The 14,507-nt window shown below is 31.7% G+C and overlaps 1 protein-coding gene across 4 annotated transcripts in view; it reads left to right on the forward strand.

Annotated features, from left to right (window-relative positions):
- LOC126740976 (cytosolic carboxypeptidase Nna1-like) overlaps positions 1-14,507 on the forward strand; it is an 80,470-nt gene that overhangs the window by 21,676 nt on the left and 44,287 nt on the right. For all 4 annotated transcript variants that reach the window (XM_050447189.1, XM_050447187.1, XM_050447190.1 and 1 more), the window contains exons 3-5: positions 6,269-6,498; positions 10,171-10,323; positions 10,734-10,963. In XM_050447189.1, coding sequence (XP_050303146.1) covers positions 6,269-6,498; positions 10,171-10,323; positions 10,734-10,963 — 613 coding nt within the window. The remainder of the gene's footprint in view (positions 1-6,268; positions 6,499-10,170; positions 10,324-10,733; positions 10,964-14,507) is intronic.

Raw genomic sequence — 14,507 nt, forward strand, 5'->3', positions numbered from 1 at the left:
GCTACTTTCTCTATATTACAAAATAGTGTCATCAGATTTTCAACCCGAAGTTTCGTATTTGAGCTGTCATCATCAAGTTTGTTTTTTTAAATATGGTCCTGGATTTTTTATTAAGGATTTTAAGAGCCCCTTATATTCCTAAACCAAAACTTATTCAAAAATTTCTTAATAACATAAAAGTAATGGGATTAAAAACAAACTTTTTTATATATTAACGTATTAATAAAAAAAGCTTAAACAGAGGTATAAAACTAATACAATTAAAGCTCATATTTAAATATAATTATAGTAATCCGCCTGCTTGGATGCATTTTCGTGTAAATCTGTGAATTTTATGTATCGCACGCTGAATAATTCTTACAGGGATAGCCCTGTAGAATATCTCCCTTGCTAGGTCTTGACGTAAGGCTTCAAGATTTCAAGAAAGACGGTTTTGAAGAAATCCCCAAATAAAGTAGTCTACGGAGTTTAGGTCGGGGCTTCTAGGTGGCCAACGTACAGGTCCTTGGTTTTCAATCCATTTTTTAGGAAACAATTCATTTAATAAATTGGTGACGCATCGTCTATTATGGGGTGGTGCACCGTCCTGTTACCACCATAGTTATATATACGTAATATATAGTCTTCTATCATATTGGTCCTTATTAATTCTGCATATCTTTCGGATGTTAGATTTCTTTCTACGTTAGGCGCGTGGATATTACTGACACGGTTAGGCGCGTGGGCTACAGTGGTAGCAACCCAAATTATAACCCAATTTATTTATTTATTTTAATCGATTTGTCCAAACTTAAGACTTTTACTAGAAAAAAGTTTAAAAATTAGTTTTTTTAAATGTTATTAAGATAGTAACATGTAAATATTGCAAAAGAAAACAAAAAATGCTTTAATTTCCAGCCCGCCCCGGTAGCGCGGTGGGTATATACCTGCCTAGCAGTCGTGTGGCCCTGGGTTCGAGTCCCAGACTTGGCATGGTCGTTTGTGATGTCCGATTTAGTTTAGGTACTAAAAAAAATTATATAGAGGTATTTCGTGACTAAATGTGCTCAGCACAAGGTCAATAAATTAAAAAAAAAAAAAGCTTTTAATTTAATTTATTTAACTTATTTTATTTCATTTATGAAGTTAATCTTGCACTTAAATACAAAAATAAGTTTTAAAAAAATTCTCCTAATTTTGGCAGAAAAAAACATAAACATCATATAAAACGTGGAATAACAAAATTTATCCTAAAGCGAAACAAAAAAATAAACATTTATTCTCCATTACATAACAAAGACAAAACTGGTCTAAATTTACTGCATGCACTCTACACAGATCTCATTCGTGTGTTCTTTACAGGCGTATCTTTGACATTTTTTACAATATTTTCGAGTGGACTTATCGCGATTCCTGGCACAAAATGAACAACGTCTGACAGTATTTCTATTTACAGGTGGGAGAGGTGTTACCACTTCTGAAATTGGATAAGTGTAGCTCTAAATTCAATTTGAGGCCTAATCAATTCCCATGCAAGTTCTTTCATAAAATCTGACTGTGCTATCTTTCTGTTCCAATTATTAGACTTATAAATGCATAAAGCATTTATTGCTGAAATATTTAGCAGGTCATAAAAGATTATCATCGGATGTCGGCGAGTATTTCTTGATACATCATATTTTGCACACAATTGGTCTGGCCGATCCACGGCAAACTTCGTTTGGTTATATATTGTGATTATTTAAGGTTTTCTAGCGTCTCCAGTTTCAGCAACAATTGCATTATCATGGTGCATACTTGAAATCAACATTACAGATTTACTTTTCTTTGGACAATACGACACAATTGTGCAGTCTTTCTGAAATCCAAAAATAGAAAATCCCACTTCTTTACTTTCGTTTGGCAAAAATTCCTTTGGTAATTATACTTTATTTTTTCGCATTGTGCCAATATAAGTTAGCTTTTTTTAAATAAGTAATTTTTTAACCAATAGCGCACTAGTAAACCAGTTATCGCCAGTTATGTTGTGGTTAGTGTTTGCCACTGGTTCTACTAATCTAAGGACATTTCTTCTCCGGAATTTTAAAATTTATATGGTCCTTCAGGTTGGGTCCCTACATACGTCTTAAGGTTGAATGTATAACCAGATTTGACGTCCACCGAAGCAAACACTTTCACACCATATCGAGCCGGTTTACTTGGTATATATTACTTAAATGAGCAACGTCCACCAAATGCCAGAAGTTGCTCATCGACAGTCAAATATTCACTTGCAATAAAATATCTTTAAAAATTGGCCAGAAATTGTTCAAAAATCTCCCTAATAGGAGCCATTTTATCAATTTCTCTTCTTAGATTTCTGTCTCTAATGTCATCAAAACGCATGCATCGCAAAAGAAACCTAAAACGTTTCTCACTCATTGCCAAGTAACATACTTCTACGCCACTTCCTTTTGAGTTATCCCAAATTTTATGTAAGTTTTTTCGAGATGATCTTAATACACCGATCAAATAGAGAATCCCTATAAATGCCCTTATCTCTCTTTCATCTGTATTTCTTGCATCCCGTTCTCGTTCAAGTCGTTCTTTTATACTTTCAATATAAATATTGGTACAGGTAGTAATGGTTCGTATGATAGACTCATCTAGTAAAAGATTTAAACACTCATTCGCCGTTATTTCTGCATTTCAAGCAATTCCCTTCGGACCAGGCAAATGGGTAATGATGTTATGAGCTCTGGTTCTTATATGAACATTAGAAGTTTCTTTTCTTTATTTTGTTTTTTTGTTCTTCCCCGTAAAATAAATATTTGGTTGTTCAGACTCACCGTCATCGTCAAATTCATTTCCGGAACTATTCTCACTAGCCTCTTGATCCTATAAAGAATCATGCTCACTTTCGTTTACTGTATCTTCTTCAGGATTACCAACTTCATCTTCACTGTCAGTCATCACCTCGCTTTGGTCACTTGACATTTCGTCAAACCATTGTGACCAAACAGCTGGATCTTTGGATGTTTCACTATGCCTCCTCTTTTCTTGGGACATCTTGCTATTTTATTTCTCTAGAAAAAATTAAATCCAAATTTCAAATCAAGATTACAAAATTTTAAAATTAAAAAAATAATAAATTTTAATAAAGTACAAATAACAAATATTTCGCCTTTTCTCAAATTCTTAATTTTCTATTAATAAAAAAACCATTTACGAGCCAATAATTTTATTGTGCTTCATACCATATATTAAATGATTGTTGTCCCTGAGGTCTTACTTCTTGATTTTGCCTTGGGTTTTCTATTAACCAATAGTGTTCGTTATAAAATTATGAAACAGTTTTACCACTAACCAAAACTCTTTATTTTTACTCCCGACACGTCTTTCGCTAACTATGTTAGCATTTTTGGGAGAAGATTAAAACTAAATATACTAGAACTGTAACGAAAACGTTTTTAATCCTATTAAAAGTATTTTTTTCGTCTTTCTCTTTAACACATGAGTCCTTATTGAAGTATCCATTAATATACAATTTTTTTGAATAAGTGCAATACACCAATGGTTTAGGAACATAAGGGGCTCTTAAAATCTTTTAAAGACTCTTAAGTCGGAGCATGTGTATTTAAGCTGTAATTTATATTAAATTAAAAGCTGTAAAATATGTTCATTAATAAACTGCACTTTGTCATTAATATCTCTAAGGCTATACCACAGATGTAAGTAGCTCCGCACGCGGAGTGCGGAGCTTTTTACATCTGTGGCTATACATCTGATCCTAAATTTATAAGCAAACCATCGTTTATAAAATTTTCCATATTTATGTTGTTATAATCTCTAAAAGTCTGAAAAAAAAATGGATTTTTTTTAATCCTTTATGTCATCATATTGAAATATTGAATAAATCATATTATAATCCATGATTGTTTCTGCTATGGCAAGCGACTCAGAGTTTAATGGCACCAACTCATTACTGCAAATTATATAATCAATGAGTATCATCACCAGTGTTCATGTTCATTCTTGTTGGTTCTGTAATACGCTGTGAAACATTAAAATACTCCAAAATAGGTTTTAATCTATTTGAATATGTATTTTGTTTAAAAAAATGCCTGTGATAGTTTCCTCAGAGCCGTTGACAATGGTAATTTTGTACTAGCTGTATTTTTAGATTTCAAACGAGTATTTGGAACAATTGATAAGACTATTTTATTGGAAAAACTTTATAGTCTTGGAGTTAGAGATAGTGTGTTGCACTGGTTTAGGTCATATTTATCTAATAGGGTACAACGAGTTTTATTTAAGAATAGTATGTCTGAATTGATTAATGTGGAATATGGTGTGCCACAAAGAACAGTTTTGGGACCATTATTGTTCCTATTATATATAAATGATATAGTAAGAGTAGCTACCAAATGTAATATTTAGTTGTTTGCTGATGATACAATGCTTTATATTAAGAGAAATAACTTACAACAAATGCAAAATAAAATTAATAGTGATCTTAAATACTTATTTAATTGGCTTTGTGTAAATAAATTATGTTTAAACATAAAAAAATGTAAATTTTATGTTTTTACAAAAAAAAAACTAAAATGGAACAGTTGGACATTCAGGGTTTGCATATTATGGTAAATGGGGAAAAAATCTTATACGATAAAGAAATAAAGTATTTGGGTACAATATTGTATTGTAATCTAAGTTTGTATGGGCATTTTGATTACATATTAAGAAAATTTTCTAAAAAAGTTGGATTTATTAGCCGAATAGGCAAAGAATTATCTATAAATAAAAAATTGTCCCTGTATAATGCAATAGCACTACCCCATTTGCAGTTCTGCTCAACTTTATTGTCCAATTTGCCGAAATTTAAAATAAAACAATTGGAAGTAATACAAAACAGAGCTTTAAGAGTAATTTTGCGTTGTAATCGTTATACCCCTATAGAAGCCATGTTAACTATCCTAAATGTGTTGTCAGTTAAGCAAAGAATCGCGTATAATGCTCATGTATTTGTGTTTAAATCGAAACATAACCATATAACACCAGAAATCGTAATGATTTTATATTACTCGACAGATGCCAGACAGCCCAAATGTATAATTCGGTGTTACATAATAACTGTTAACTGTTTATATTTCTTTTTTAGCTTTAAGTTTTATATTCTTTATCATGCTGTTATTGTTATTGTTATTCTTATAGTTGGTTTTATTTTTTTTGACAATTTTAATAACTTTTTAAATTTAGCTTTATTTTTATCTTATTTTTATGTTTAATGTTGAGGATATTTTATTTAATTTTTTAGGTTTTATTTTTACAATCTTTTATTTATTTAAGTTTAGGTCTAAGGTTTATGTACTATCTATACAATGCACCTTTATCGTATAACATTTATTTTTATTTTGATCTGTGTCCACGTTAGCTAGGCCTCCTTTTAGATTCGACATTTGTACATACGTAGATTGATTTTTTTAGTCATTAATTATTAATCAAACATCTTTGTATATTTTTATTTTTATTTTTTTTGTATGTAGCACTCTTTGCTAAATAAAGAAAGATTATTTTTAAGTCGCCTGTTATAATTACGAATCGAAATTTAAAGTTAACCTAAAAAATCCAAAAATGCCATCCTAAATTGGCAGGTGCACGATATATCGTAGTGACGGCGAAAGATCGTTTATTAATTGTAAATTATAAGCCCAATACTTCAAAATTATTAAAAGCCAAATTTAAGTTGTTAAATGTTACATAATTTTTCATACATAATATTTAATGCAATTCCTTCACCTCGACCTTCTTGTCTTATTAACTTATATCATATTAAAAAGCTTTTTAAAACTTGTGGCATATTACTTGAACAGTTTTCTATACGGCCGTATAAGGTTATTTCAATTAATTTAACAACTCCGTTATTTTTCTGCCTTTCAAGATTCATAAGGATAATAAACTAATAGCTCGTTAGACCTGTAGTTCCTTATAGAGAGTCACCTGCTTCGAAACTGTTTTCTTGGCTACCATCAATATCTAATATATTTAAATATGAAAACTATAACAGAAAAGCTTAATTTACCAGTAAAACTAAAAGTTTTTAAAGTAAAATATGCAGAATTGATTGACAGTGATCCATTTAAGCAAACTGTTTCCATAATTTGGATCAATCTTTAAAACAGATACAGTTCCAACGGAAATACCGAATATCGACATATGACATTGGTTTTTGCGTTTGAATACACATTTGATCATAAGTTATGAAAAATTTATAATAAAGTAATACAGTATTTTTTTAAATAATATTTAGAGTTAGAAGCCAGCGTAAAGACGCTACAAGCCTGCCTATTTCCTCCCCAACTGACTTCAAACAGCAGCTACTTTTCCAATTTTTTTGTGAAAAGCTGCCAGACTGAAATCGAAGATAATGAAGAGTTACGCATAAAAATTAAGGAATCCTTTTCTTTCAAAGAAATATTTCCAGCTGCTCGAGACACTGCCTTTGTTTTACAGCCGCCGAGATGGCCAACAGAATGTCAGGTAATTTTTTTTTATATTTTATATCTTACAAATACAGATAATTTAATTATCGGAAAGATAAGGTATGCAAAAACTAAGTTTTCAACCTCCGACAAATGTATGTTTATAGAATTTACATTAATTTTTGAGTTATAAGCTCTTTCCGATGTCTTGGCAAAATTATTTTATATTTTCTTTATAGAGCAGAGTATCCTAGAATTTCTTTATTTTAAAAAAATTCCAGTATAAAATTTTGTTTAGTTGGAATAAAAAGTAGATCGTAAAAGTTAAAATATCTGAGTAACATTCAGTTTGCCCAACGATATAACATTTTTTAGACCAGAGTACCTCATGGCTTTTTAACTGTCCACCTTATTGAAAATCAAGAGCGTTATGATCAAGAAAAAAGTCTAATAGAAATACTGTAATACCGATCATAGTACTTATTGTAATTGATCATAGTACGTGAGAAAAATAGCATGATACTGGACATCAATCTCTTTTTGGTAAAAACAAAGGAAAAATCTTTAATCATCCAGAGGATTTTTTCCAGTGGAGTCAATTTATGAATTCTCTGGATGACGGTAACGGGGATGTGCCTTGAGAAATAGTCAACTTTTTATATCAGATATTCTGGACTTAAATAGCGACGATAAAAATCTATCCAGGTGTAGGTGAGTTTTGTTAAAAAATAGAGCCGGCTGCGAGAGTGCATGGGAGTAAAAAATGGATAAAGATAATAGTAAGGCATTTGGCATAAATAGACCAAGGAAGTTTTATTATGGATAAATCAGTAATGCTAAAGTTTAATCTGATGCAGATGGCAGGACTGTCGGGGCTTTCGGTCTTAGTAAAAGAAACTCTAGAAGCGATTGGCTTGCACAGTTTTGTAATGCGTATAATCGTTTTATCCTCAGTGTTTTCTATAAGCAACATCCCAGACGCTTATGTACCTAGATATACCCTGCAGAAAATAGATTAAGAGATTGGAAATAAAAACAAGTTATACTTCACATAAATTTCTTCTAAAATATTTTTACCTTTTAGCTTAGTATTGGTCTTTAACCCTATCCGTCCCAAAATAATAATATTTTTTTGGATCCCAGAATCCGGTCAAAATTGACCCTTTTTTTTTGTAAAATTTTTATTTCAAAAAATATGGGAATCATAATAAATGATGTTTATATATTTTGCTTTACATTTATTACAAAAATAAACAACTAAAACTCTTTATTCTAAAGACATATACCCAAAAAGCGTACGAAAACGAATAACAAACTAAATATTTACTTTTATTTGTCTAAAAAATTACATTAGCCCTTATTCTCCATTCTCGTCTTTTAAACAATAGGAGCATACTACTGTTTTAGAAATTTTAATTTCTGAGTGTGTGGGACAAACAAATTTTTGACACTTGTCACATTTTGTGGAATATTTATTATAATTTCGCCGGCACTAAAAACATCTACTTCTTTTTGCGCCCGCGTGGGAATTGGACTGCTCCTTTTTTACTGGAACTCCCGCAGTTTCAATAGCTTGATATGTAGCTGCGGAAAACCCTCTAACATCTGCATGAATTTTTTCTGCTCGCCGAATAATATTATCATGGGTCAACATGTTACCTAGTTCTTCTAAAAAAAGTTTCCTTCTTATTTTCAAGTTACCATTAGAACTTTTCCAGTCTGGGTTTTTTATAATCCAGATAACAATGGTATTATATGAAGCGACATCAAGCCAATTACAGTACCACAAATTTTTTGGGTTTCATAACGCAGGACACTGAATTAAGATTTTGTATGAAAAGAAACTGTGAAGAATACGTTGCTTTTTCGCGAATATCCAGTAAGCACTTTGGCAGGTCTTTGCGAGTTTTGCGGACCGTCCCCACAATTGTTAGATTCTGGGACAAAAGATCTTCTGCTAAAGTGATGTCGGTGAAAAAATTATCAGTGGTTATATTTCGTCCACAACGGTACCAGTGGCTTGCTAAAGTTTTAGCAACTCGAGATCCTTGATTCTTTTCTACTATTCCATTTATTTTTCCTAAATACACTTGCAGCAATAAAAATTTTCAGCATCACAAAGGGCCCATACTTTTATACCATATTTGCCCGGTTTACTTGGTATGTAAACTTTGAATGACCAACGACCCCGGAAAGTTACCAATTGCTTAGTCAATTGTCAGTGAACCTATTTCTGGATAAAGTAGCCTGATAAATAGGCCTGGTGAATGCATTGTTTGTAGTCGACCGTACACTTTCTATAAGCTACGTACACTTTCTCTTGATTCCTCAATCCATGATTCCATCTTGACTTCATGACTTTTATTATTATAGGTGTTTATAAAGTCTTTAGCTTGTTTATTTGTGTATTTTATAATAATATCTAATAAATCATTAGAAAAGAACAGCTTAAAACAGTCAATGAGAATTTATATCTTTTTATCTGTGAGAACTTTATTTTCTTGCAAGATATTACATGTTCTGGATTTTTCTGTTTTATGTGCAATATACCAAGTGCAATTATCAACATCGTACGACTGTTTATTGCTCACTGTTTCGTTTTCTAATGGATCAGGTAAATGCATTTTTCCTTCTTCTAACTCTTGAAATGAAAGATTGCCGTCATGTATCTCAGACTCTTCATCCGAGGTGTCATCATCATCTGACAAATCACTAAATGCCTGTTCCAAAGGTATTTCGGTTTCGCACTCGTCATCTGAAGAATGCATCAATATTTCGTAGAGTTCCTTGTCGGATAAACCCCTATTTTTAGAACACATGGCACTTTACTATTTATTATTGAAAAATAAAATAACCCTCTCATAGTAACGTTCGACAGTAAACTGAACAACAAAGCAATAAATTGGAAATATACGCAACTTATCTTGTTTAGATCTGTAAAAAAGGAAGTTTTAGCATATACCTATTTATCCCAAAACCGGGTCGTCGGTGACTCATCCATCATTTTTTGAAGAAAAAATTAGTTTTTTCTTAAATTTTTACCAAATAAAGCATTGTTATAATAAAATTTGAGAATTCATGGACACTTACTGAAAAAAAATCAGGAAAGCAAAAGATATTTCAGGATTTTTAAGTTTCGGGTCATCGAAGATCCATATTCGGTACGGTGAGGCTTAATCAGTGAAATAACTATTCAGTGTTGCAAGAATTAAATCAGAATCTGGTAAATATAAATTTGGCGGGTGGAACAATCGAAAATCTGATCCAAGAGTGCGATTTTAACGAATTTCATAAACGAGTCAATATCTTGAAAACCATCGAGTTTATACGTACTTAGGTCATTTAAATTTCCATGGACCCCTATGAGTTGCTTTAACATCCCTTTTTGTAAGAATGATTCGTATCATTGATACGAATACAATCCATCTTTACTTCGAGGTATTGATAATCATGTTATTTAATTTTTTTTAATTTTATGGCAAGCATTAAGGTGTATTTTTAGGATTTGATGTGAAAATCGCGTATCATGCAAAAAGGTAAAAAAAAATAACTTGTCGTGAAACGATTTAAAAATGCTTTTCAATTTAGGAAAAAAGCAGTAGCGTATATTACTGCTGTAATTAAAACTTATTTTTTTTAGGCTTAAATATATTTCAGTTTTTATAATTTTAAACAACTTTATTTCTAAACCACCCTATAGAATATTAAAAAACAGTTATTTTTTTCATAGGTGTTAGAAGAAAAAATTAAACATATCAACTACGTTCCTGCCTCCTCAGAACCGTATTACTCGGTGAGTGGAAATGAGTGTCAGCCAAAACCTTCAGGGGAAGAGTTTGGGGTAATTGTGTACCAGTATACACCAATTAGTGCTGTTAATTATGTAAGTTTTTTTAGGATAAGCATCAATTTTGTATTTTACTCTTGACTATATTTCATACCAAATAAATGATGCATTAAATATTTTTTTTATACCAAAATAATCTACTCAATAGTTACTTAAACATATACTTATGATAAACAGTTTTTAATTGTAAGATAAAAATTTAAAAAAAACATAAGATTTGCAATAACAAAATGTAATTAAGCAAATCAACTTAAAAAGCAGAAATTAATATGTCATTGGCCCCAAAGATCAATTGTCAATAAAGAAGCGGAAAATTTAAATTTATATAGTTTGTTGTTACAACTAAGTTACATAATATGCTTCAAAGTTTTTTTAATACAAATCATACTTTCTTTACTACTTTTATACATTCACAAGAAGTTACACGTAACTTAACAAATAAATAGTTTAGTAGATCAAGTGTGGGAGGTAGTAGATATCTCCTTACATCCGCCATCTGTCCAGAAGACGACAGTCTAAGGTTCGAGTCTAGATTTGAATCTGGAAATTTAGCCAGAGCCATCCGAATTACTTCAAGCTACTACGAACTTCATCTGAGATCGGATCTCTATACAAATCGTCATATGCAATGGTTCTATTTTAGGGTCACGAATATGAAAAAGAATTTTTTGTATAGGTAAGTAATATTTTCGTATCATGATCCAAATGTTATTATAATCATTTGCTTATAACTGAATTCTAGATAGCTAGAAAAAATATGTTAATTCAAGCATACATTTCATCGCCTTTAAAATTTTATAAAAAATTATTGGGATTGAGATCTGCTGACTAGTGACTGAGTTGGCTTCTTTAGAATCTAAAAATGACGCTTCTGATCCACCCTTGCACTGCACAACATAGATTCTTTATTTCTGATATAAGAAACTTCTTAAGGAGAAACCAGCACAATTCAGTATAATTTTTTCTTGCTTACTTTTTACCTTCTTTAAGTTCAAGCATTACGTACCTGTTTTATCCCTTTTAATGTTTCTAATCTTTCAGTGCCTTGATTTCATATTATATTCATATTTTTTCCACGATGGCACTCTGTGGAGTTTTCTTTGATCATCATTTTTCTCATCTTCAGACTTTTTTCATTTATAAAGTGATCCACTGATCATCATTGACATGCTCCACTAGTGTTAATTTTAGTTACAGAAGCGGTTTCCATATTGGGTCATTAAGTTAATGCCCATCCAAAAAAAAAATTAAAAAGTATTTCTGTGATAAAATTACTTTAAATTCTTGAAGGTAAAAAGGCCAAAAGTATAAAAAATTGCGGACTAAAAGAAATGAAAGATTAAAAAAAAATGTAAAAAATAACATTAATTTTTTATATTCTAAAAGGTTTGCACAAAGTGAATTTCGAGGGTTGTACCCCAAAGAAAATCTGGATGGTTGTGAGGCACGGCACAATAAATCCCAGTAATAAGAGAATAGAGGCCATGAACATCAGACTACCCGAGATTAAAGAGCTTATTTTTAATAGTGAGGATCTGCCTAATGAGTATACAGGGTGTTTCAGAACTATGGGATCAAACTTCTGGGGGTTGTTCAGTGCAACAGAAGAATCCATTTGAGTATAGGAACCCATGACCGGAAATGCGTCACTATGCCACTATGGCCCTAAGATGCGTTAAAATTTATAAAAAACATTATTTACCTAAATAGGATCTGCTGCATTTATTTTTACCTTTTGTACATGATACCATAATAACAATTGTTTGAAATCAATGCTTATCAATGTCAATTCTTAATGTCATGTTAAAAAATTTTATAGCTTACAATTTTTAAACCTTTATTGCTAATGGAAAACTTTACCAATCAAGAATTGGTGGATATGCATTTGGCATACGGAGCAACAAACTGCAATGCACGAGCAGCATCGCGGTTGTATCATGAACGTTATCTCGAACGACAGCATCCTGGATACAAAAAGTTTATTGCGGTTCATCGGCGGCTCGCTGAGACAGGCATGTTTAAGACCAAGATGCATGATACTGGTGTTGCTCGAACCGTAAGAACGGTCCTATTTGAAGAAGAGGTGCTTCAGTGAGTTGCCGATGAACCATCAAATAGCACGCGTGACCTCGCTAAGAATATGAATACAAGTAACGCTTCTGTCTAGCGGGTACCACACGAGTAACAACTCCATCTTTACCATTTCCAGAAAGTTCAAGGTATGACTGCAGCCGATTATCATCCTAGAGTTCAATTTTGTCGATGGCTTCTGGATCACATCATTACACAACCAAATTTTTTACGATATTTTTTGTGGACCGATGTAGCCTCTTTCACAAGAGACGGTATTTTTAATAGTAGGAATAGCCATGTTTGGGACGAAGAAAATCCTTATGCAATTTTTTCAAGAAAACATCAGAATCGTTGGTCTGTCAACGTATGGGCAGGCATTGTTGATGATTATTTAATTGGGCCACACCTTCTACCGGAACGGTTAACAGGACCTATTTTTCTGCGTTTCTTAGAGAAAGTTCTCCCAGAACTCCTTGAAAATGTTCCACTAATCGTTAGACAGCAACTGTGGTTTCAGCATGATGTAGCGCCGGCTCACTTTGCTGTACAAGTACGCGAGTATTAAGCTCAGCGGTTTGGGCACCGTTGGATTGCCAGGGGTGGAGCAGTTTCTTGGCCTCCTAGGTCACCCGATTTAACGTCGCTCGATTTTTTCTTGTGGGGACATGTAAAGTATTTAATCTACAAAACTTCAGTAGAATCAGAGCTAGACTTAATTAAACAAATAACAGCAGCATTAGAAATTATTCAAAACGAGGATCACATTTTTAGTGTAATCCGCCGAAATCACGTGCGGCGTTTAAATCGGTATATTGAGGTTGGAGGAAGACATTTTGAATAATTTTTGTGATGGTATCATATACAAAAAGTAAAAATAAATGCATCAGATGCTATTTAGGTAATTGATATTTTTTCTAAATTTAAACGCGTCTTAGGGCCGTAGTGGCGTAGTGACACATTTCCGGACATGGATTCCTATATTCAAATGGATTCTACTGTTGCACTGAACAACCCCTAGAAGTTTGATCCCATAGTTCTGAAACACCCTGTATAAAGCATCGTGACTTGGACTTATTCCGTAAATTAAAATCTACTTTGGATATCAGATATGAAAATAAATTAATTGAATGTTAGCTGATATTGAATCCCTAGGAAAAATAAGAAAAAATACTCCAATAGCTAAGAACACAACAAACCATCAAATTCAAATTTTGGAAAAACATGGAAAATTATTACCTTAAGAGAGTCAGAAAAATATACAAAATTATTTCAAATTCATAAAATATCATCAAATGCCTAAAATAAAATAAAAAATTAATCAAATCCCTAGACATATATAAAAAAGTATTTCCAATTCATGTAAGACAATATCTGGAAGAACACTTGCTATTAGAAAATTACTTTGTAATAATATACATTATACAAGGTGTTCCACAATCAACGTCATAGACTGTAACTTTTTTATTTTTAAATATAATTTTTTTTAAGAGAATGTACTTTTAATAGCTATAGGACCACTACACAAAGTTACTTAAAAAACTATTTCTAACAAATTCATCCCCTTAAAACCAGCACTTAAGTTTAAGCATCATCATTATTTATTCTAATGTTTGGAATGCTTGTTAAATTATAAATTTAATTTTACGGAAAAAAAATCATGTGTTAATATCAACGTAAGGAATTTAAAAATTTTAAAATTAAAATGTTACTGGTGCAAAAATTAAAATACCAAGTTTGACTTTAAATTCAATTTATTTATTAAAAAATATTCTAATTAAATGAATCTGTTTTAAAAAATTTCTATAAAGTCTATTATTTAATTAAATGCTTAAATTGAGCTCCATCAGCCTCCACGCAAGCTTCATATCGCTAGACTTCTCTCATACAAGCTACAGTAATCACGAGAGCAGTTATTGTTCGACAGGCTTCACGAATTCAGTTTTTAAGAAGCTATTCAAGATTATTGGATGGTCGTTGATAAACAACATCCTTTAAATAACCACAGACAAAAAAAATCCATTGGGGTCATATCTGGAAAGCGAGTTGGCCACCTAAAAAGACCCCTATGTACAATCCATCAATGAGGGAATCTATTGTCTAAATAATTTGTAATACTTAGTAATTCTTATAATTTATCTTTACTGGAT

The sequence above is a fragment of the Anthonomus grandis genome, chromosome 10 (assembly GCF_022605725.1).
Source record: "Anthonomus grandis grandis chromosome 10, icAntGran1.3, whole genome shotgun sequence".
Taxonomy (NCBI): Eukaryota; Metazoa; Arthropoda; class Insecta; order Coleoptera; family Curculionidae; genus Anthonomus; species Anthonomus grandis.